The sequence below is a fragment of the Tachypleus tridentatus genome, chromosome 13 (genome assembly GCF_004210375.1).
Source record: "Tachypleus tridentatus isolate NWPU-2018 chromosome 13, ASM421037v1, whole genome shotgun sequence".
Taxonomy (NCBI): Eukaryota; Metazoa; Arthropoda; class Merostomata; order Xiphosura; family Limulidae; genus Tachypleus; species Tachypleus tridentatus.
This window is the reverse complement of record NC_134837.1, coordinates 184692552-184716170: the sequence shown is the minus strand read 5'-3', so window position 1 is coordinate 184716170 and position 23619 is coordinate 184692552. Positions and strand designations below refer to the sequence as shown.

The 23619-nt window shown below is 34.2% G+C and overlaps 1 protein-coding gene across 2 annotated transcripts; it reads left to right on the top strand.

The window, feature by feature from the left end:
• Positions 1 to 6032: 6032 nt before the first annotated feature.
• LOC143237704 (uncharacterized) lies at positions 6033 to 23587 on the top strand. 2 transcript variants are annotated; one of them, XM_076477229.1, is made up of 5 exons: positions 6033 to 6662; positions 18622 to 18826; positions 19925 to 20281; positions 21915 to 22206; positions 23409 to 23587. In XM_076477229.1, exons 1-5 carry the CDS (start codon positions 6616 to 6618, stop codon positions 23585 to 23587), a joined length of 1080 nt encoding a protein of 359 aa, XP_076333344.1. In that variant the 5' UTR covers positions 6033 to 6615. The 2 variants fall into 2 exon arrangements, with proteins under 2 accessions (XP_076333344.1, XP_076333343.1); XM_076477228.1 differs by having other exon boundaries at positions 19925 to 20308.
• The last annotated feature ends 32 nt before the right edge of the window (positions 23588 to 23619 follow it).

The following is a 23619-nucleotide window of genomic DNA, read 5'->3' as shown; positions in this document are numbered from 1 at the left end:
AAAACGTACATGCCTTTTGGCAGGCAAGAGTCTTCCATGGACAAGGATACGACGGAAATTTGTCGAGGCTATAGGAATAGATTGAGCAGCCATTTGGACAATACAGTCAGTCACTGCTACCATACAGTTGTCTGTTGATGGCATACAAACGAGAAAGAGCAGTATAAGAGACCTAGTTGGCCTGGTTCAACTTCCACCAAAGCGCGTGGGTCAGGTGGCATTGACCACAGCCAGTCTCCCTCAAAATGACAGGAAAATGATCACTTCTCTGTAGGTTACTGTCAACCCTCCAGGAAAAGTGAAGAGGAGTAGATGGAGAGATAAATAGCAGTAAAAACTGATGAATTACATTGAAATAAGTACAAGAACCAGTATTGTAGAGAGAACAGTTATGAGTCAAGAGCATATGCTCTGTGGAATGACCCCTGCTATTAATATCAGCACTCCCCCAGAGAGGATTATGCCAATTAATATCCCCCAGAATTAAAAAAAAAAGATATGATAACTGTTCAATGAGAGCATCAAGGTCTGGTTGATCATAGGTATCTCCAGGAGACAGATAGAGAGAAGAAACTTTCATAGTACAGCCCAAGAAAATACAGGTGGCTATTACCTCCAAAGGTGTATTGAGTGGCAAAGACGGGGTAGATATGTGCTGATGGACCAGAAATACTACCTCTTCACGCACTCCTCCTTCACACAATCTGTCATAAAGAAAACTGCCAGTGGCTGTGTCGGCATGTTTCAGGAATGTTTCTTGTAAGGAAAAACATACAGGATAATAAGAATCAATCAAACCCTTAATGTCATCAACATTAGAATGGAAACCTCGATAGTTCCATTATATAAGAATTATAATTATATTCAAGTGAAAAAGAAATGGGTGAAGAGCTCTTCTGTTTTTGACCTCGTCATTTTCTTTAGTAGAAGGAAGTCTGGTGACCTCCCTGGGTCGAGTGGGCAGGTCCCTGTGAGTGGATGTAGATTATAGCGTAAAAAAATCCTTCTGCAACTAGGCGCCAAAAAAGATGTTCCCTAGTAGATACCAAAAGCCAGGAAAAAAAAGAAGTGTATCTGGAAAGCACTGGAAGAAATGGTGGGGAAAGAGATAGGAGTGGATGTTGACTCGTCAACTTTGTAACCATCGAGGGCAAAAGACTCTGCACATGATTGGAGAATGACTCTGTCAAATACATGGAAAGACCTGTCTGCACTCTCATTGTAGCGTTAGGATGAAGTACAGAAGCATATGTCTAGATAAATTGGAGGACAGTAATTTTCGAGCCTCTAGGTAGAAGATATTGTTCACAGTGTTTAAACGTTGGACCTCTTTATCCCACTTAGGGCAAGAGTGAAATGAAGAGATATGAAAACCACAACAGTGAGGTTTCAGTTCACACTTATAGGCGTCGTGGTCTTTACAACCACAATTGGCACACATTAAAGAACCAAGAAATGGTGCCTTTAAATGATCTAACTGCTGACACTAGAAACATCAGAGAGACACGGCATGGAAAGGTGAGTTAAGACGTTCGACTCGTAATATTAGGGTCGCAGGTTCGAATCCCCGTCGCACCAAACACGCTCGCCCTTCCAGCCGTGGGGGCCATATAATGTGACGGTCAAACCCACTATTCGTTGGCACAAGAATAGCCCAAGAGCGGGCAGTAGGTGGTGATGACTAGCTGCCTTTCCTCTAGTCTCACACTGCTAAATTAGGGACGGCTGGTGCAGATTGTCCTCGTGTAGTTTTGCGCAAAATTCAAAACAAACAAACATCAAAGATGGTTGGGAATTTAAGGTATCGTTATACCTTACAGATCAAGTAACATGCCTTGGTAGTGGTAGGTGAACGAAGTGATGTAAACATTAAAATAAGAAAATTTGTAGACAATATAATTCCATCCTTGTGAGTGAAAATATGATGCACTGCAGAAACACCTTAGCTGGAGAAATCAGCGAGCATCTCTGACTCGGAAATCTTTTATAAATCCCTTTTAACAATAACTCTTCTTGAAGAATTCAAAGTAGCATTGGGAGTAACTTCTGTTGGTATATCCCCAATGGCCAGAACACAACATCCTGACTGACTTGGGTGAGCCAGCAAGTCTTTCTAATTCCTTCTGAATGAAAAAGAAAGACATCTGCTCTAATGATTTATCATACAACGAATGAAGAATCAGAAATCGAGGTACAGAATCCAACTGTGATGATGACTGTGCAATAGGGTCGTCCATGCATTGTCATTTTCCACTCAGCTGTTTTTTAATACTTTTTAGGGATTGAAGAATCCATTATGAATAAAGATAGATTCAGTGCCCAATAACCCCATCCACCATGGAGTTGTGTGAGGAGATCCACTACAATGTCAAGCAAGGTCACTGCAGCAACGCCAGTGTTTCGTAAGAAATATACCCACACATCAGTATCAGACACAATATCCACAACACCCAATGAGAACGTCCAATGCTGGTACTCAGTTGACTCTAGGCCAACAATACTAGCTAACTGGCACTGCGGGGGCCACCTCAAAGTTTCATGCTGGTGTTGGACCCCTCAATCACCAAAATCCTTTTCTCCCTTTATTTAAGTTCCCAGGGGAATAGATTATACTAACTGTTCATATTAGCTTACTTTATCCTTCATTTTCTTATAACTGAAAACTTTTTCTTCCACGACGAAAAATGATGTGAATTGCACTTATGTAAACTTTGTAACTAAACATTTTTTTCATGGAGGTTGAAATAATTTTATATTGTGTCTATTTATCACCAATGATTAGTAAATTATTAGCTTTAGAAACTGGTACAGCTTAATTGTGTATAAAAATAATTGGTACATAATAGTTCCATAATAAATACCTGATAAAAAAGGTCACATAATATCAATTATTTTGTGAGGTGACTAGCATATCCATTTCTTTAAAAAAAACTGTTTTGAGTTGAGCAATAAACAAGCCTGAAGTGTGTCTGATTGTGGATCAAAGAACCCAGGGTTCAACAAGTGATGCTTCTGAATAGGCTTCTCATTTCCAGATATGGGTGCATTATGAAAATGACTGTCAATATCTTTATTTAAAGGACCATCAAATCCCTTTTACCTGTTTATGCTGACGGCTGACTTCCTTTCCTCTGGTCATTAGTTCAAAATTTGATACTATATCTTAACCCTAATTATTTCTAACCTGGCCCTTAATCCTAGTGAACATGCAGTGGTGTTCAGTTTGGAAAATCCAATTCCAAATGTTATTTTTATCGTTAGAGCTATAAACTGTAATTTATATCAGTTTCGAGTACATCATTCAGTTTTCTGAATTCATTGTTTTATTTAATTCCACATGGTTACGTGGACTACACTGGTTAAAATGGACCTTTCTCACGAACTACTTTAGTTAGAATGAGTCTTCCTTACGAACTACTTTGGTTAGAACGGGCCTTATTTATGGATTTCTTGGGCTAGAATGGGTCTTCCTTACTAATTGAATTGGTTATAAGAGATTTTCCAAATGGACTACTTTAATTAGAATAGGTTTTCTAAGGACTGCTTTGGTTAAAAGAAGTTTTTCTTACGAATTATTTTGATTAGACTGGAACTTCCTTACAGGCTGGCTTGGTTAAGAGGGGTCTATGCTTTCATACAGAAACATCTGCCCATCCCTACTTTTCAGACAGTGCTATTCAAATACTTTTTAAAGAACAAATATTGTGTCTTCAAGGTTAAATTTCCTCACATTGCAAAATTTTGACATCCTTTTCTGATCCGTGAGACAGAAATATACAGACACACTTTACTTGTCAACTAACAGAAATACATAGGTTCAACTACCATTCGAACTGAAGAATAGCTTGAAATCGTATCAGATTCCTCTGACCCAGCGACTTCATGATTATTTGGTCTGTTGAACGGCTAGTTGGGATTCATTAAAATATTTACCAGTGAACAGACATTTACCCAAAATTCCTCTATAATAATACGTCAGCTAGTTTCCTTTTTGAGAGGGTGGGGGTGTATTTAATCATAAAGTGCAACGCTACTTTGTTTGTTTATTTTATGGTTGAGTACCCAGTAGTTAACGTGCCGGACTGCGGACCTGAAGTTATGTTACCGCAAAACCAAATATCACTCTTCTCACACTGCAGTTGTGTGTGCGTTGCAAGAGTGGCGGTCAAATGCCACTCTTCTCTTTAAAATAAGTACTACAACAATTAATTAACAGTTGCTGATGATAATCATTTTCCGTTCTATCACTCCAAAGTTAGATAGCCTCCGAAGAGCTCAACACGACAAATGAAGAAACAAACAAACAACTAAATATTCGTTGGGTTTATTATATTTTTATTTATTTTAGTTTTATTTTACTAATCTCATTTTAACGTTGAGGATTTTGCTACTGCCTTGCATATTTGAATGAAATTAAAATTTATTGAATGGGTAAGATGGCGCTGTATCAGTTTTCTATTCCTCCAAATACTAAATGAATGTTTTATGTGTATTTACAATTATATTACAAAAGAAAACTGGGTAAAACTAGGTTTCTATCACTTTCTGCAATACTGAATAATAAAACACGAAACAGAAAATATTGTATCATTTTTAACGCAAACTGGAGTTTATTATAAGACATTTCTATGAACTTAAATAAAGTCACGACCTATATCGCCAGAATGTAACTAATAGCTCAATATTTCGTTATTACAGCTTTATTAATTTGTTTAATTAATTAAAACTATTTCGTACCAAGACCGCGTTAAGTTTTCTTTGAGTGTATGTCTGTGTACAAGCAACAGTACAACTTTAATTTTACTTCACGATTTACTCTGCCATCTACCGAAAATTATTTAAACTAGTTCATAGGAAGGTCGTGTTAAATTTTCTTGTGAAATGTATCATAAAATCTCTTTCATCGTGGAGAAAACGCAGAAATGCATTAGGTCGTTTCCAATATTTCAATAAATGTAATAACATAACCATTACCTGAGAATATTTACTTTTAATTAAGGGCGGAGTCTGCTGAACACGAACTACTTTCAACTGTGGACGCGTTAGAAACGTGACAGTCAATTACAGTTCTCACTAACAAACAGTCAGTTTTATTTATTAGAGCCGAAAATTTTTGGTAGTCGAGAAGAAAACTATATACACATTTTCGTTTCTATCTCTGTAACTGTTGACTTCAATTAAAAATAGCGAGAGGACAGACTTATAGTAATTATCTATAACGGAATAAATCAAGTGGATTATATGAATATTTCTAATTATTTGACACTTCCTATATTTATAACGTTCAATTGTGCCATGAAAAGTCAACTTCTGAAATTGGTGTTAGATTAATATGTAACTAAAAGAGTAATTGATATATGTATATTACATTTAAGGTATGCCTTTTACATTTAACTTGTGTATATTATATTTAATGTGCGTATGTTAAAATTAAGGTGTGTTTTATATTACATTTAAGGTATGTATATAACATTTCACTTGTGTAATTTCCTAACACTCAATTTGCTAACTAATCCTGTTTTATTTTCCACAATTTTGCCCTCCACTCACAGTGACATAGCGGTAAGTATGCTGGCTCAAACGTTAAATTTCTGGTTTTATTAACCGAGATGAGCATATCACATACAGTCCATTGTACAAATTTGTGTGTGAAACAAGAAAAACAAACTAAAAGTCTCAGGTTTTTTCCAAGTTCTCCTTCCAAGTGAACCCCAAGCATATATTCTGTTCCTAAGGATACGAAGTGATGCATAGCGTAATACTTATTACACGAGATTTAGTAAATACGGCGGCTACGTCTGTAAGCTTTTAAAAACGACTCGTAGAACCCAGGTGATCGACTCGTATTTCACATTAAAGGGTCATTGTATCTCTGTTACTGAAAGAATATAAAAAAAATCGATAAACAAGTACATCTGAGGAATCGTTCTATCGGTCCCGATGCTCCGCCCTCTAGTGGATTTTATACCACCCCCACAGAAGTAAATGAACGTATACCACGTCTCAGGTCTCTTTCACTCTGCCGCCATGTTTTGCGGCACACGCGCTGATGAAAGCAGTTTCAGCACTTGCTGTGCTAACTAGTATCTATTGTAGTTAGATTCTAGAAGATTGCTCATTTCTTAGTTCACTAAACAACTGGTTTCTTACAATTTAGTAGCGGTAGACTTTTGTTTATTATGCGAATCACATTAAAATATTAGTGGACACAATAGACTCTGGATCGATAAGAAACACAGTCATCTTTAATCGCTCTCAATGGTAACATTTCTCCTTTTATTGGAAAATAATAGAGATTATGATTACATCTGTACCACATTCTTATCCTTCAAGACGTTTATTTGTTCTTTACGCCGACGATGACAAACCTTCAATTCCTATTGTCTGTCTTTCTCTAACTGACCAACACTGAATGAGATACGCAACAATGGGGAATGAATTAAGCCAGGAAGATGGACAGGTGCCATGCGGTCAACAACCCTCTCCTAGGTCTGATATGGACCGAGCGTCTCCTCGACATCTACCCCAACGTCAATCCAAGACCTGACTGTCTCTCAACCACAAGTGGATCTCAGTAGTCTCTTGGAAGAAGAGAGAGACAAAATATTGTCAGTGATGGCGTTGGCCGAAAATATGGAAAAAGACATAACAAGTCAAAACCGGTAACATGAACTCAGTTTTTCTTCAATATAAATTTAACGGGTTGTGAAATATCTTTACTACTTGACCTTAAACCGTTTTAAAACACCACAAACAACTCGTTATATTCAGATAAAAACAAATGTCAGGTATTTGTGCTTGTAAGTTATGTTACATTATACTGTTGTAGTTATTCTACCTAGCTGGAGCACTACCTACCATAAAAATGTTGTAGTTAGTGATGTGGTTATTCTAGCTATAGGAAGTGCTACCTACCATAACATTGTTGTAGTTAGTGATGTGGTTATTCTAGATATAGGAAGTGCTACCTACCATAACATTATTGAAGTTAGTGTTATAGTTATTCTAGCTATAGGAAGTGCTACCTACCATAACATTGTTATAGTTAGTGTTGTAGTTATACTAGCTATAAAAAACGCTACCTACCATAACATTTTTTTTATTTAATGTTGTAATTATTCCGGCTATAGGAAGCACTACCTACAGTGCAACATAACATTGTTGTACTTAGTGTTGTAGTTGTTCTAGCTAGCTGAAGCACTACCTACCATAACAATGTTCTACTTAGTGTTGTAGTTATTCTACCAATAGGAAGCACTACCTACCATAACATTTTTGCAGTTAGTGTTTTAGTTATTCCAGCTATAGGAAGCACTACCTACCATAACATTGTTGTAGTTAGTGTTGTAGTTATTCTAGCTATAGGAAGTGCTACCTACCATAACATTATTGAAGTTAGTGTCGTTGTTATTCTACCTATAGGAAGCACTACCTACCATAATATTGTTGTAGTTATTCTAGCCATAGGAAGTGCTACCTACCATAACATTATTGAAGTTAGTGTTATAGTTATTCTAGCTATAGGAAGTGCTACATACCATAACATTGTTATAGTTAGTGTTGTAGTTATTCTAGCTATAGGAAGCACTACCTACCATAACATTGTTGTAGTTAGTGTTGTAGTTATTCTAGCTATAGGAAGTGCTACCTACCATAACATTATTGAAGTTAGTGTTATAGTTATTCTAGCTATAGGAAGTGCTACCTACCATAACATTGTTACAGTTAGTGTTGTAGTTATACTAGCTATAAAAAGCGCTACCTACCATAACATTTTTTTATTTAGTGTTGTAATTATTCCGGCTATAGGAAGCACTACCTACAGTGCAACATAACATTGTTGTACTTAGTGTTGTAGTTGTTCTAGCTAGCTGAAGCACTACCTACCATAACAATGTTCTACTTAGTGTTGTAGTTATTCTACCTATAGGAAGCACTACCTACCATAACATTTTTGTAGTTAGTGTTTTAGTTATCCCATCTATAGGAAGTGCTACCTACCATAACATTGTTGTAGTTAGTGTCGTTGTTATTCTAGCTATAAGAAGTGCTACCTACCATAACATTATTGAAGTTAGTGTCGTTGTTATTCTAGCTATAAGAAGTGCTACCTACCATAACATTATTGAAGTTAGTGTCGTTGTTATTCTACCTATATGAAGCACTACCTACCATAATATTGTTGTAGTTATTCTAGCTATAGGAAGTGCTACCTACCATAACATTGTTGTAGTTCGTGTTGTAGTTATTCTAGCTATAGGAAGTGCTACCTACCATAACATTGTTGTAGTTAGTGTCGTTGTTATTCTAGCTATAAGAAGTGCTACCTACCATAACATTATTGAAGTTAGTGTCGTTGTTATTCTACCTATATGAAGCACTACCTACCATAACATTATTGAAGTTAGTGTTATAGTTATTCTAGCTATAGGAAGTGCTACCTACCATAACATTATTGAAGTTAGTGTTATAGTTATTCTAGCTATAGGAAGTGCTACATACCATAACATTGTTATAGTTAGTGTTGTAGTCATTCTAGCTAGCTTAAGCGCTACCTACCATAACATTTTTTTTATTTAGTGTTGTAATTATTCTGGCTATAGGAAGCACTACCTATAGTGCAACATGACATTGTTGTACTTAGTGTTGTAGTTATTCTAGCTAGCTGAAGAGCTACCTAACATAAGATTGTTGTAATTATTTTAGCTACCTGAAGCACTACCTACCATAACAATGATCTACTTAGTGTTGTAGTTATTCTACCTTTGGAAGCACTACATACCATAGCATTGTTGTATTTAGTGTTGTAGTTATTCTAGCCAGAGGAAGCACTAACTACCATAACATTGTTCTAGTTAGTGTTATAGTTATTCTAGCTAACTGAAGCACTAACTACCATAACATTGTTGTAGTTATTCTAGATTACTGAAGCACTACCTACCATAACATTGTTGTAGTTATTCCAGCTAACTGAAGCACTACCTACCATAACATTGTTGTAGTTATTATAGCTAGCTGAAGCACTACATACCATAGCATTGTTGTATTTAGTGTTGTAGTTATTCTAGCCAGAGGAAGCACTACCTACCATAACATTGTTGTAGTTATTCTAGTTAACTGAAGCACTAACTACCATAACATTGTTGTAGTTATTCTAGATTACTGAACACTACCTACCATAACATTGTTGTAGTTATTCCAGCTAACAGAAGTACTACCTACCATAACATTGTTGTAATTATTCTAGCTAAGTGAAGCACTACCTACCATAACATTGTTGTTGTTATTCTAGTTTATTGAAGTACTACCTACCTTAACATTGTTGTTGTTATTCTATCTAAGAATTTTTTCACTAGTTTTTGTTTTGTTTTTAATTTCACGCAAAGCTACACGAGGGCTATCTGCGCTCTCCTTCCTTAGCTAATTTAGCAGTGTAAGACTTGAGAGAAAGCAGCTAGTCATCACCACCCACCGCCAACTGTTGGGCTACTCTTTTTCCAACGAATAATAGGATGGGGCATTATAATGTAATGGCCCCATGCCTGAAAGGACAAGCGTGTGACGGGAATACGAACCCGCGACTTTCAGATTACTAGTTGAATAACTCAACCACCTGTCCATGCCGGGTCTCTTTTCATTAGAGTTATACTGTCTAGTATTAAACATCTTACTATTACATTTCAATATTTTTCACTGTGTTTTTGGTTTTTGTATTTGGGTCAAAATACCTTTTCATATACCAACTCAAAACAGCATACGCAGCCTATACCAATGTCTCCCAGCTGCTGTGGTGCGGAACATTATTTGACGGGCGCGAAATGTACGAATATTTCATAAAAACTAAATTAATTCATCAGTAATTTACTCCATTTTTATCTCTCTCCGACAGCTAACTTTAACCATTTCGTGTAGGTCTGAGTACGCATGTAATGACGTTTAAGTGCGTTGTATACTTAAAAAAGAAGTTCTAAGATCAACTAATGTGTCTGGGGCTGAAATAATTAAAAGATTTACAGGGGGTGCAGTACCTTATGAGTTGGGATCGTGTACCGTTAAGATAAATTAACCACATCAGTCGCATTATATGAAAATAACTTCGACGTACAGAAAGTAGAATACAAATAGTGACATCATGAAAAAATAATCCTGTGAAGCAACTGTATTTTCTAAAAGTCGCTGTTTGAATTGGTGGAATACAGTTAGCCAATGAGGAATTATTAGGTCACTTTAGTCCACAGAAAATACTGTAACGATGCAGTTCTAGCCAAGCTAGAAGTACGGGGTTTCTGCCCAAAGAATGACCCTCAGCAAGTAGTCTCACTGTTGCAGGACAGATGCAGGTGTGCCCTATTATATTACCGGTAACATTATTTGGGGCTACAATGATTTATATGTCTAGATGAAAGTCACTTCTCGCTGTGGTCAGGATGCACATATATCACAGATGGTGTCACTCCTCACTGTGAGCAGAGTGCACATCTATCTCAGGTAGTGTCTCTCCTAACTGTGGTCAGAGTGCACATTTATCACATGTACTGCCACATTCTCCATACTTTTGGAACACTTTGTTGTTATTTTTCAGAGGAGCTCTTATTTGCACAGTTCTTACTAAATAGACTCATTTGGATCTAACGAATATTCTCGAAGGAACATTTGTTAGGCTATATGTAATGCATCATAAAATAAAGAAGTATTTTTGTTATGTTGGGATACCATTTGAACTACTGGTGGCGACGTCACTCTCACTCGATAATTACAATTACAAATATGGTGCTCTGTCTGTTGACCAGCTGACCAGACAAGGCAACGTTTCTTTGCAAGATGGCTTTCCTATCCCAAGTATCAAAATAACGACTTTAAGAGTAAGGAAATGAATACATCTCAAAACAATGGCTTGAGGGGCGTGATCCCCATAGAATATGTTCGATCCATCTTTGATCGGTCGCTTTGATACGGTCATAAACCACCAACTTCTAGAGACATCTGCCTTAAGTGATGCACAATGTAGGTCTACTAATTGTTAATAGTAATCTGCCTATCTTTCATGTTAATTTAATTAATAAAACGCCGTTCCTTCTGCACGTTTCTTTATTTATTGGCTAATTGAGAAAAGCTACTTCTAGAGGAAAGTAACATACAACTTTTACTATCATTTATGTCTTTTTAAGGTTAGACACTTTACTTATCCTTAAAAGGTGCTTGATGGTTAGGGCTGTCGACTCGCAATCTGAGAGTCACCAGTTCGAATCCCTATCACTAAAAATGCTCGCCCTTTCAGTCGAGGGGGCGTTATAATTCAATGGTTAATTCCATCGTTCTTCGATAAAAGAATAGACCAAGTGTTAATGGTGGGTGGTGTTGACTAGCGACTGTAGTCTTACATTGTTAAATTAGAGACGCTTAGCGCATATGTTCCACGTGCAGCTTTGCGTGAAATCCAAAACAAATTTTTAGCACATTGGATTTAATATGTGTTTTTAAGAACGTTGGCTGAAATCACAATCCCCGAAGAGGATCAACAAGTTACAGAAGCATTATAATAAATATAACATTTCACAGACAAGACATCGATAAATGTGTGTAAGCACGGTCAGCAGAAGTTTGCTGAATCGTTGCATGAGAATAACTCCAGCCAGTTAATGACCTTGATGAAAGCCAGTTGGAACTTACCTAAACGTCATGTTAGAGATGCCATTTCACTTACACAGTTCTCAATAGATTCCACATAAAAACTTAGCGAAACGTCTTGTTACAATAACCATAAAGTAAAAACGGAGACATATCAATGCTGCTGTTAAAATGACATAAGAGGTCAGCGAAATGTTAACGAAACAACTTGTTAAAACTTCCATACGTCTTTCTAAAACCATCAGTGAGAGTCAGCGGAAATGAGGTCAAGAGGTAGAGAAGCAAAAACTTTGTATAAATTACCAGAAAATGGCACCAAAATACACCTTTCGTTGTAAGTGTCACTTTTAAATGCGTTAATTCATTAATTTTAAAAATCGTCAACATTTATTACACAGCTACGACTCTGTTACATTTTAGTAAGCCCGGAACTCACCGCTGGTCAGTTTATAAAAGATAAAAAGGAAAATAATCATGTGAGTTTTAACTAAAGCTTCCAAGAGGTAGCGTAGCTTAAAGTATCAAAATGTTGTTACACTAACACCTCTGAGACAGAGTTGCTGATAGCGCAACTTAAGGTACCAAAGTGTTGTTACACTAACTGCGACACAGTTACTGGTTGTGTAATTTAAGGTATCAAAGTGTTGTTATAATAAGCTGCGACACACAGTTACTGTTAGTATAACTTAAGGTATCAAAATGTTGTTACACTAACATCTCCGACACAAAGCTACTGGAAGTATAACTTCAGGTATCAAAGTATTGTTACAATAAGCTGCGACACAGAGTTACTGGAAGTGTAACTTAAGGTACCAAAGTGTTGTGACACAAAGTGTTATTACACTAACATCTCCGACACAGAGTAGTCTAACTTATGTGTTACACTGACACAAATGTGACACAAAGTTACTGGTATCTAACTAAAGTGTTACACTAACACATGTTACACAGAGTTACTGGTAGTCCAACTAAAGTGTTACGCTAACACAGATGTTACACAGAGCTACCGGTAGTCTAGCTTATGCTTTACACTGACACAGATGTGACAAAGAGTTACTGGTAGTCTGACTTAAGTGTTACACTGACACAGATGTGACACAGAGCTACTGGTAGTCTAACTTAAGTGTTACACTGACACAGATGTGACAGAATTACTGGTTGTCTAATTTATGTGTTACACTAACATAGATGTGACATACTTATTTTATGCCACGTCTTATGGTATTCCTATTTCTTATACTTTCTGTCTTCTCAATGAAAGAAACATTTTAATCTTGCATTCATACGACAACGACGAAACAGAGATCACTGAAGTCCAAAATTATACGTATTTTACACATTATATATTATATTATATATTCAAATACAAATTTACCACTGTACGTCAGTAAATACCATGTTCATTACCAATGTACGTCACTAAATACCATGTCCATTATCAATGTACGTCACTAAATACCATGTTTATTACCATAGTTAGTATGCCACTAAATACCATGTGCATTACCATGCTACGTCACTAACTACTATATTCATTACCATGGTATGTCACCAAATACCACGTTGATTACCATGCTACGTCACTAAATACCATGTTGATTACCATGTTACGTCACTAAATGTCATGTTTATTACCACGGTACGTCACAAACTACTCTGTTATTATTTTAATTCTATTAGACGGCTACTTTATGTTCTTTACGTAATTTGATAACTTATTCCTTTCGTTTGCCTGGTTTTCGATATCGATTGCTATGTCTCTGAAGTCAATACATACAGGCTAAATGAATTGCCTTCTACAAATACATTCACATGACATACACGGTGTTTCGAGTGGCTGGGCGTGTCGCATTAGTAAGCATGCCCACAATGTGAATAAGAGTATACTCGTCCTTTTGCAGCAAAATTCACGTTCCGTTTGAGGTTCTGGTGCGTCATAAGGGTGAGAGTCATATCTTACTTTTCGGTCAAACAAACATTTCTCAAGAGTTGGTTGTGGGTGCCTTTGACTGGTTGCCTTACCTATAAAAAAACTTAAAGTCGTTGATTTTGTGGCACATTTTGGAGTCCGTACATTAACGGAAATAACTACATACGAGATCTACAAAATACGTGAACTGTTGATTATATGGCACGTTATGGAATAGGTACATCAACTGAAATAACTAAGAAACAACAAGAGGGTTATACTTTCAAGCTGTCTCTGAGCTTTATTGGTGTCCAGCTTCCTTGTCATCAGATATGAATGTACTTCCAGCCTTTCACTTCAAAATTAAGAACGAATATTCGAACATTATCTCTTGTTTAGCTTGCGCGAAAATTCTCAAACAAAGAAACGATCATGAAGAAAAATAACCCATTTCTCTTTAAAGCTTCAAAAGTGACGTGTAAAGTGAAACACGTGTTTTTAACCAACTCTGAAAAGCAACTCAATTACTATATTATATTTTTGTAATTTAATCATAATGTTACTGAATGTTGAAGTACAAAAACAGACTAATAACTCTGTAAAGTTTGCTATTGACAAAGTTTACTGTAATAAACTATTGTGGTTGGGGGTTGGAAGATGCAACGCAAACCTTATAGATACAAAATCAATGCTTTTAAAGAAGGCAACTAGGTACTAGAAAATATTTAATATAATATCTTACAGTATATACTTGTGTATAGACAAATATTTAATATAATATCTTACAGTAGACACTTGTGTATAGACAAATATTTAATATATCTTACAGTAGTTACTTCTGTATAGACTAATATTTAATATAATATCTTACAGTAGATACTTGTGTATAGACTAATATTTAACATAATATCTTACAGTAGATACTTGTGTATAGACAAATATTTAATATAATATCTTACAGTAGACACTTGTGTATAGACAAATATTTAATATATCTTACAGTAGTTACTTCTGTATAGACTAATATTTAATATAATATCTTACAGTAGATACTTGTGTATAGACTAATATTTAACATAATACCTCACAGTAGCTACTTGTGTATAGACAAATATTTAACATAATACCTTACAGTAGATACTTGTGTATAGACTAATATTTAACATAATACCTCACAGTAGCTACTTGTGTATAGACTAATATTTAACATAATACCTTACACTAGCTACTTGTGTATAGACTAATATTTAATATAATATCTTACAGTAGCTACTTGTGTATACACTAATATTTAATATAATACCTTACAGTAGCTACTTGTGTATACACTAATATTTAATATAATATCTTACAGTAGATACTTGTGTATAGACTAATATTTAACATAATATCTTACAGTAGATACTTGTGTATAGACAAATATTTAACATAATATCTTACAGTAGCTACTTGTGTATAGACAAATATTTAACATAATACCTTACAATAGACACTTGTGTATAGACTAATATTTAACATAATACCTTACACTAGCTACTTGTGTATAGACTAATATTTAATATAATATCTTACAGTAGCTACTTGTGTATACACTAATATTTAATATAATACCTTACAGTAGCTACTTGTGTATACACTAATATTTAATATAATATCTTACAGTAGCTACTTGTGTATAGACTAATATTTAATATAATATCTTATAGTAGATACTTGTGTATAGACAAATATTTAATATAATATCTTACAGTAGACACTTGTGTATAGACAAATATTTAATATATCTTACAGTAGTTACTTCTGTATAGACTAATATTTAATATAATATCTTACAGTAGATACTTGTGTATAGACTAATATTTAACATAATATCTTACAGTAGATACTTGTGTATAGACAAATATTTAACATAATACCTTACAGTAGATACTTGTGTATAGACTAATATTTAACATAATACCTCACAGTAGCTACTTGTGTATAGACTAATATTTAACATAATACCTTACACTAGCTACTTGTGTATAGACTAATATTTAATATAATATCTTACAGTAGCTACTTGTGTATACACTAATATTTAATATAATACCTTACAGTAGCTACTTGTGTATACACTAATATTTAATATAATATCTTACAGTAGATACTTGTGTATAGACTAATATTTAACATAATATCTTACAGTAGATACTTGTGTATAGACAAATATTTAACATAATATCTTACAGTAGCTACTTGTGTATAGACAAATATTTAACATAATACCTTACAATAGACACTTGTGTATAGACTAATATTTAACATAATACCTTACACTAGCTACTTGTGTATAGACTAATATTTAATATAATATCTTACAGTAGCTACTTGTGTATACACTAATATTTAATATAATACCTTACAGTAGCTACTTGTGTATACACTAATATTTAATATAATATCTTACAGTAGCTACTTGTGTATAGACTAATATTTAATATAATATCTTATAGTAGATACTTGTGTATAGACAAATATTTAATATAATATCTTACAGTAGATACTTGTGTATAGACAAATATTTAATATATCTTACAGTAGTTACTTCTGTATAGACTAATATTTAATATAATATCTTACAGTAGATACTTGTGTATAGAATAATATTTAATATAATATCTTACAGTAGATACTTGTGTATAGACTAATATTTAACATAATATCTTAAAGTAGATACTTGTGTATAGACAAATATTTAACATAATACCTTACAGTAGATACTTGTGTATAGACAAATATTTAACATAATACCTTACAATAGACACTTGTGTATAGACAAATATTTAATATAACATCTTACAGTAGATACTTGTGTATAGACTAATATTTAACATAATACCTCACAGTAGCTACTTGTGTATAGACTAATATTTAACATAATACCTTACACTAGCTTCTTGTGTATAGACTAATATTTAATATAATATCTTACAGTAGCTACTTGTGTATACACTAATATTTAATATAATACCTTACAGTAGCTACTTGTGTATACACTAATATTTAATATAATATCTTACAGTAGCTACTTGTGTATAGAATAATATTTAATATAATATCTTACAGTAGATACTTGTGTATAGACTAATATTTAACATAATATCTTAAAGTAGATACTTGTGTATAGACTAATATTTAACATAATATCTTAAAGTAGATACTTGTGTATAGACAAATATTTAACATAATACCTTACAATAGATACTTGTGTATAGACTAATATTTAATATAATATCTTATAGTAGATACTTGTGTATAGACAAATATTTAATATAATATCTTACAGTAGATACTTGTGTATAGACAAATATTTAATATATCTTACAGTAGTTACTTCTGTATAGACTAATATTTAATATAATATCTTACAGTAGATACTTGTGTATAGAATAATATTTAATATAATATCTTACAGTAGATACTTGTGTATAGACAAATATTTAACATAATACCTTACAGTAGATACTTGTGTATAGACAAATATTTAACATAATACCTTACAATAGACACTTGTGTATAGACAAATATTTAATATAACATCTTACAGTAGATACTTGTGTATAGACTAATATTTAACATAATACCTCACAGTAGCTACTTGTGTATAGACTAATATTTAATATAATATCTTACAGTAGCTACTTGTGTATAGACTAATATTTAATATAATATCTTACAGTAGCTACTTGTGTATAGACTAATATTTAATATAATATCTTACAGTAGATACTTGTGTATAGACTAATATTTAATATAATATCTTACAGTAGATACTTGTGTATAGACTAATATTTAATATAATATCTTATTGTAGCTACTTGCGTATAGACTGATATTTAACATACTATATCACAGTAGCTACTTGTGTATAGACTAATATTTAATATAACATCTTACAGTAGATACTTGTGTATAGACTAATATTTAATATAATACCTTACAGTAGATACTTGTGTATAGACTAATATTTAATATAATATCTTACAGTAGATACTTGTGTATAGACTAATATTTAATATAATACCTTACAGTAGATACTTGTGTATAGACTAATATTTAATATAATATCTTACAGTGGCTACTTGTGTATAGACTAATATTTAGTATAATATCTTATTGTAGCCTTGAGTATAGACTAATATTTAATATAATACCTTACAGTAGCTACTTGTGTATAGACTAATATTTAATATAATATCTTACAGTAGCTACTTGCGTATAGACTAATATTTAACATAATATCTTACAGTAGCTACTTGTGTATAGACTAATATTTAGCATACTATATTACAGTAGCTACTTTTAGAAACAAACACTCCATCAACATAATAATTTAGCACAACATCTTACAATACCTACTTTTAAAAGCAAACACTCCATTAACACAATAAGTTAGCACAACATTTTACAGTAGCTACTTTTAGAAACAAACACTCCATTAACAATAATTTAACACAATAACGTACAATAGCTACTTTTCGAAACAAACACTCCATTAACAATAATTTAACACAATAACGTACAATAGCTACTTTTCGAAACAAACACACCATTAGCACAATAATTTAACACAACGCCCTACATTAGCTACTTTTAGAAACAAACACACCATTGGCACAATAATTTAATACAACGTCCTACATTAACTACTTTTAGAAACAAACACTGCATTAACACAGTACTTTAACACAACGCCCTACATTAGCTACTTTTAGAAACAAACACTGCATTAACACAGTACTTTAACACAACGCCCTACATTAGCTACTTTTAGAAACAAACACTGCATTAACACAGTACTTTAACACAACGCCCTACATTAGCTACTTTTAGAAACAAACATTTTATTAATATTAAGTGTCGTTTCTTCAGTCTTTGAAAGTAGTATGATAGTAAATATCGAAGTGGAAAAATATTTACTAATCTTCGATTGATCGACATCTCGATATTTTCTATCAAATCAAAGTAATATAATAGTATTGAGAGGCCTAGCTTCTAGATGTGGATACTACAGTGTAATAATATTAGAGTCTTATCGACAGCGTACCAGCAGAGATCTCTACAACAAAATCAAACGGAGTGCAGAAATCTACAGGAAGTCCAACAGAAACGACTCTAAGGAAAAATAAGTTATGCCCTGTGTGTCACGTGAATGAAAAGACCCCCCAGACAACGTTACGATGTACAAACTGTGACAGATACACCTGTGAGAAGTGTGGACACTTACTACACGAAGGTGATAGTCAGGTGTGTAGTTTTGGAAGGTTAGCTTCAAAATAAATAAAAATGTGTGTGATTTAAAATCTAATTAACTTGTCGCTAATATTTATTATTTTTATAACTGTTGAAGAGCAGTGTAAATCAGTTAACAGAAAATAAACAGCAAGTGTATATTATTCTATTAATTAACTGTTTGATTACAGGCTCTGAGTTTATTCTAGAATACCCCTGGTTCAGAGGAGTGTTATATTAGGAAATTAATAAAGGTGCAAAAAGTTGGTTGGATTGAATATTAATGTTAGAACAAGAGAAGTTAGAAATCACTTTGATGAACACTTTAGGAAGTACTAGTTATTCTATGGTGTATAATTATCTTTCAAGCTATTTTCCAGACTGTTCTTCAGATATATCAAGCCATTTTCTCTTCATTTTTCGCGAATTATATCGATAGAAGTAGCCAATATCTTACAGTAGCTACTTTTAGAAATAAACGCTCCATTAACACAACAATTTAACATACTGTAGAAAGGTGACTGCATTTGGCAGTATAGTGTGTTTTCTTGAAGTTAAAAGATGCAGCCCTTTATCAGAGTAATTTTGTTTTTATTCTATCTTGAGTAATGGAAATTCTGTAGCCCACCCAATCCTTGAATTCAGTTCCATCGATTCGAGTGAAATAATCCAATCTAATGAAAGATGAAACACTGATAAAAATTACATCCAACGGTTGTAAATATCCTACCTTACTTACCATATTGCATCTGTAATTAACTAGGTACGAAATGTTACTCATTTTTGAGCGACGAATTCCATATCCAGCTCAGCCCTTGTTGAAAGTCCAATGGATCCTGTTTAAGCCTACAAATAAAGTGAACTCTCAGTTTGCAATGAGATTTCATTTTAAATTTGTAATCAAATTAACAATCTAATTACCTTGTTACGTTTTTCAAACCTTCAGGGGAAACAAATACAAGAAAAAGTTAACACTTGCTGAACGTTAATCTGTTGCAAAGTAATCGTGTACCAACTTATAAATATCAAAATATATATTTAAAACACTTTTTATCTCTTGTGACAATGGATTATTTAATAAAATTCTTTTAAATAGATATTTTGATAACATAGGGTCAAGATTGGATATGTGTGGATTGTATTCGTTGTTCACCTCGGTCAACAGTCAAAGGACCAGAGAATTCTAATAGTAAGACATCTAGAGATTCGGAAGACGAAAACACACAACCTGACACACCCACAGGATCTTCCCAGGTTCAACAGTCTTTTGAACAACTTACAGAATCTTCGAATATTTACGAGTCGTATAATTCAGTCGCAGAATATTCCAAACAACAACAGTTCTTTAAGTTAGAAATAGATCTTCCCGTGACTCAGGAACCAGTTGTTGACAACATTGTAAAACCTCACAGAGATCAACAACCTTCCCTAACATCTGATCCAGAGTCTTCAAGTGTTCATTGGCATTTGGTGAGTACTTTCTTAGAGTCTACAAAGGTAAAACAACTTTAATGAGTACTTTATTACAGTTTAGTATGGCCCAACAGACTTTGATAAGTACATCCTTGATGTCTACTGTGATTTAACATCCTTCGATAAGTACTTTATTAAATTCCTACTTGATTCGACAGCCATTGGCAAGTTTAAGTTTATATTGTTGAATAATATTATTCACCTTTTAATAATAATTAATAACCTCAAAATTTTATATGTATCATTGTAAGACACCACGTGCTCCGTGTAAGAGTGTGTGTTTGTTTTAATAAACATCACTGACAAAAATCAGACGACCTTTACTATGAGGCCCGGCATGTCAAGGTGGTTAAAGCACTCGACTCATAATCTGAAGGTCGCAGGTTGAATTCCTACCATACCAAACATGCTCACCCTTTCAGCCTTGGGGGGCGTTATAATGTTACAGTCAATCCCACTATTCGTTGGTAAAAGAGTAGCCCAATAGTTGGCAGTGGGTGGTGATGACTAGCTGCCTTCCATCTAGTCTTACACTGCTAAATTAGGGAAGGCTAGCGCAGATAGCTCTCGTGTAGCTTTACATGAAATTCAAACCAAACCTTTACTTTAAGTAACATTAAAATATATACAACAGACTTTTAAAATAAAATACTTAAACGGATTGTTTTGGAATAACAGAATATTCGTGTGGGTTTCGTTTTTGTTTATGAAAAACTTCCAAGACTTTCATAGCCACTAGCAGCGTGTTTGAATATTTTTCCTTTGTGTTAATGAAACTTTAAAACTGTTTAGAACGTCACAAACTGTATTTGGAGCTCATAGTAATTGAAATTATTCATTATTTTGAAATGGTGCGAGACGTGTGTGTGTGTTCTTCTTTTAGCAAAGCCACATCAGGCTGTCTGCTGTGTCCACCGAGAGGACACGAACCACTGATTTTAGCGTTGTTAACCCGTAGACTTACCGCTGTCCAAGCGAGAGAGTGGTGAGATGCAGTAACCCCGTGCGTTGGTAAAGGAGTAATTCAAACCTATTATTTATAATTACATATAATGAAATGAACTTTTTTATATAGGTGAGCTTCGCATGACCTGGTGGTTAGAATACTCGACCTCCTCACCAAACATGATCATCGTTTCAACCTTGAAAACATTATAATGTATGATGAATCACACTATTCGTTGGTGGTGATGGCTAGCTGCCTTCTCTCCAGTTCATCTCTGCTAACTTAGCAACGGCTCAAGCGCCGATAGCTTGTTTATTTTTCGAATTTCACGCAAACCTACACGAGGGCTATCTACGCCAGCCCACCCTAATTTAGCAGTGTAAGACTAGAGAGAAGTCAGCTAGTCACCACCACCCCCACCAACTCTTGGGCTACTTTTTCATCAACGGATAGTAGGGTTGACCGTAATATTATAACGTCCCCACTGCTGAAAGAGCAAGCTTGTTTGGTAGGATTGGAAATTCGAACCCGCGACCCTCAGATTACGAGACAAGCGCCCTTACCACTTGGCCATTGCCGACCTCGCAAATAGCTCTCGAGTAGTTTTGCATAAAATCATAAATAAATCAAACAGAAAACAGAACCAAGTCACTTCTTTACATGTGATCTTGTTCTCTTCGTTAGCAAGAACATGGAGCAAATACGAGTGCACGAGACCATCCTGTCGAAGACAATGAAGATGAAAGAGGACATCTTCCTGGTGCACTTCATGAAACAGACGAGAAGATGGAAGGAGAAGAGAAAGAAAGTGATGAGAACACCGATGTTTGTATAGTTTTACATCCTTTTGTAAACCGAAACTTAGGATGTGGGCTCGCTATTTTTGATGAAGAAGGTGAAACATCTTCTGCCCAGTTCCAGTTAGCTGGACAAGCTCTGAACTCAGACAATGCCCCTACCTTGATCCAGTGGGGAGGTAAATGTGTCAGAGGTTTTGTCAAAATAAACTGTGAGAAAAAACTGGAAGCAAGATATTTAATGTAGTCGACTTTGTTTTGCCTTGTATGATGGGTTGTGTTTATTTGTTTGTTTTCTTGTTAGAAAATACCGAAGAGAACTTCCCATTTTAAACAGTTATAATCAGTAAGTTAACAAATAAGCACAATGTAAGTAAACTCCTTATCCTTAGTCCTGTAATATACTGTCGAAACAGTAACTGCTTACAAAGTGTTCTTTATTAGTTGTTCGCCCCTCTACATAAAAACTTTTCTCAACCCAAACCAGCCGTTTTTTACACATATATTTTTCTCTACAAGTGGGTTTTCTCGTCATCACTGATTATTAGTTTACTATTATGTTAGCACAACAGGCTTCCATACACAATTATTTTACCTACCCCTAGTGGCTCACCATTAAGTCTAAAGAGTTATGACGCTAAAAACCGGGTTTCGATACCTGTGATGGGCAGAGCACAGATAGCCCATTGTATATTTTTGTGCCTCAGGGCAAATAAACAATAAATAAAATTATTTTAATCAGTATAAAAAAATCCTCGTCTGTCTAATTTGTCTTCTTGTAATTCGCCCGATGTGTGAAATACTGAACTTGAAACGTCACTTTCCAGCCTGTCTTCACACAACTAAATGAACTTAATTATTGAATACTGTTGTGTATGGCAAGCATTCAGTGTTATGTAGAGAGAACAAATAGAAGATTGAAACGGTATTAACTTACTGATAATCAAATCCTTTCTTTGTTCACGTTAGCGCAAAAAAATCATAATGTGCTTTCAACGCTTTGCACACTGCAGGAATCAAATCTCTAATTTTAGTGTCAGAACCTCTCAAGCTTTCCACTGAAGCACAGAATGGAAATAATAATGAAGGTTTAATTCTACAACTGTGACGTTAGAAAAGTTATATTTGTTTGTGGGCGTTCCTTTATCACATATGTCGCTATTAATCGTATTAAAACAAAAGTACTTTAGTTGCATTGAAATTATTCATTTTCTAAACTCTGCATGATCGAAATGTTAGAGATAACTTTCTTTAATTTTTAACACAATACAGTTTAGAATCACTTCCCACTGTTAAGAGTCTGTAAAAAATTATTTTAGATGTAAATGTTTCTGTAATTACAATATGTAATAAATAAGCTGATGTGTGTCACATGTTTCAGACGTGGAACAGACACACTGTAAAACTCATGGATCAAACGTACAAGAAACCTCTTCCATATCGGGAGAGAAAATCGATAAACCTTTTACTTGTGTCGACACGGAAGAACCTTTACATATAAATGGTGATGTCGAGCCACTAAATGGCGACGACCAGCAACAAAATGTAAAAAAGAAATAAGTGAACCGAGCAGTCAGTTGCTCTTACAACAA